Source organism: Chlorella variabilis, assembly GCF_000147415.1.
Source record: "Chlorella variabilis unplaced genomic scaffold CHLNCscaffold_23, whole genome shotgun sequence".
NCBI lineage: Eukaryota > Viridiplantae > Chlorophyta > Trebouxiophyceae > Chlorellales > Chlorellaceae > Chlorella > Chlorella variabilis.
This window is the reverse complement of record NW_005435065.1, coordinates 60,872-61,856: the sequence shown is the minus strand read 5'-3', so window position 1 is coordinate 61,856 and position 985 is coordinate 60,872. Positions and strand designations below refer to the sequence as shown.

The 985-nt window shown below is 72.3% G+C and overlaps 1 protein-coding gene across 1 annotated transcript in view; it reads left to right on the top strand.

Annotated features, from left to right (window-relative positions):
* The window catches only part of CHLNCDRAFT_139024 (hypothetical protein), a gene marked incomplete at both ends in the record, with an annotated part of 13,468 nt that overhangs the window by 5,541 nt on the left and 6,942 nt on the right, over window positions 1-985 (top strand). Inside the window, 2 exons of the mRNA XM_005844322.1 lie at window positions 247-352; window positions 670-815. Of these exons, the coding sequence (XP_005844384.1) occupies window positions 247-352; window positions 670-815 (252 nt within the window). The remainder of the gene's footprint in view (window positions 1-246; window positions 353-669; window positions 816-985) is intronic.

The window sequence follows — 985 nt, the reverse complement described above, 5'->3', positions numbered from 1 at the left end:
GCAGCACCAGTTCCCCTGCAAACAGCATTTCACGGGGGGTTCTTCCCTCGGGGTGGCGGTGGTGGTAGCAGTGGTGGTGGCGGTGGTGGTGGTGGCGGCGGGGTGGGGGGCACGATATTGCCCACACGGCCTGCCCTCTGCCCTCCCCGCCGCCCTCCCCGAGCACGCCCCACCGCCGCTGCCGCCGACGCCTCTCCTCACCCGGTCGCCTCCCTCCACACCTGTCCTGCCTCCTTCCCTCCGTAGGTTCCAAACTGGAGCAGCCTGGGGCGACTCAAGCGCAGCCGCTTCCCCAGCCTGGGCGGCGGCGGGCATCAGTTTGGCGGCGGCGCCGGCCCCGGCACGCTGTCGGGTGCGCCGCCCGACTCTCCAGGCCTGCCGCCTGCAGCACGGGCTGTGCCTGGCCGCGGCGCTTCCGGCTGCCACTGCTCTGGCCGCTGCGGTGCCGCTCCGGCCGCTGCAGTGCCGCTCTGGCCGCTGTGCTGCTATGCCCGCTTTGCGCGCTGTGACGGCGCCGTGGGCTCTGCCTGCGGCCGCGGGTGGCCCTCTGCCGCCGCCGCTGCCGCCGCCGCTGTCCTGGCCTGGCGGCTTTTCGTGCCTGCCAGTATCCCAGCCTGCCCCTGCCCTGCCCATACCCACCCCTGCCCCTCTGCCCCTGCCCTGGCGCAGTGGTGGCGGGCCGCCTCCTGTGCGACACTTACCTCTCTGCTCGGGAGCTGGTGCACCAGGTGGACTACACGTTGACCACGCTGGCGGGCGCCCTGCTGAAGCAGGAAAGGACGGAGCTGGGCCCCACAGATGTCCCGGGTGGGTGGGTGGGTGTGGGAGGGGGAGGGGGAGGGGCGGGCGGGGCGGGGGAAAGCAGCGAGGTAGTGAGGTTTGTGAAAGGTGAAAGGTGCGGGTGTGTGTGGTGGCGGTGGCGGGGGCCTCCACAGGCCGCCGCCTCCCTCCCCGTTCGGAATGCACGCGTGTACACATGAACACA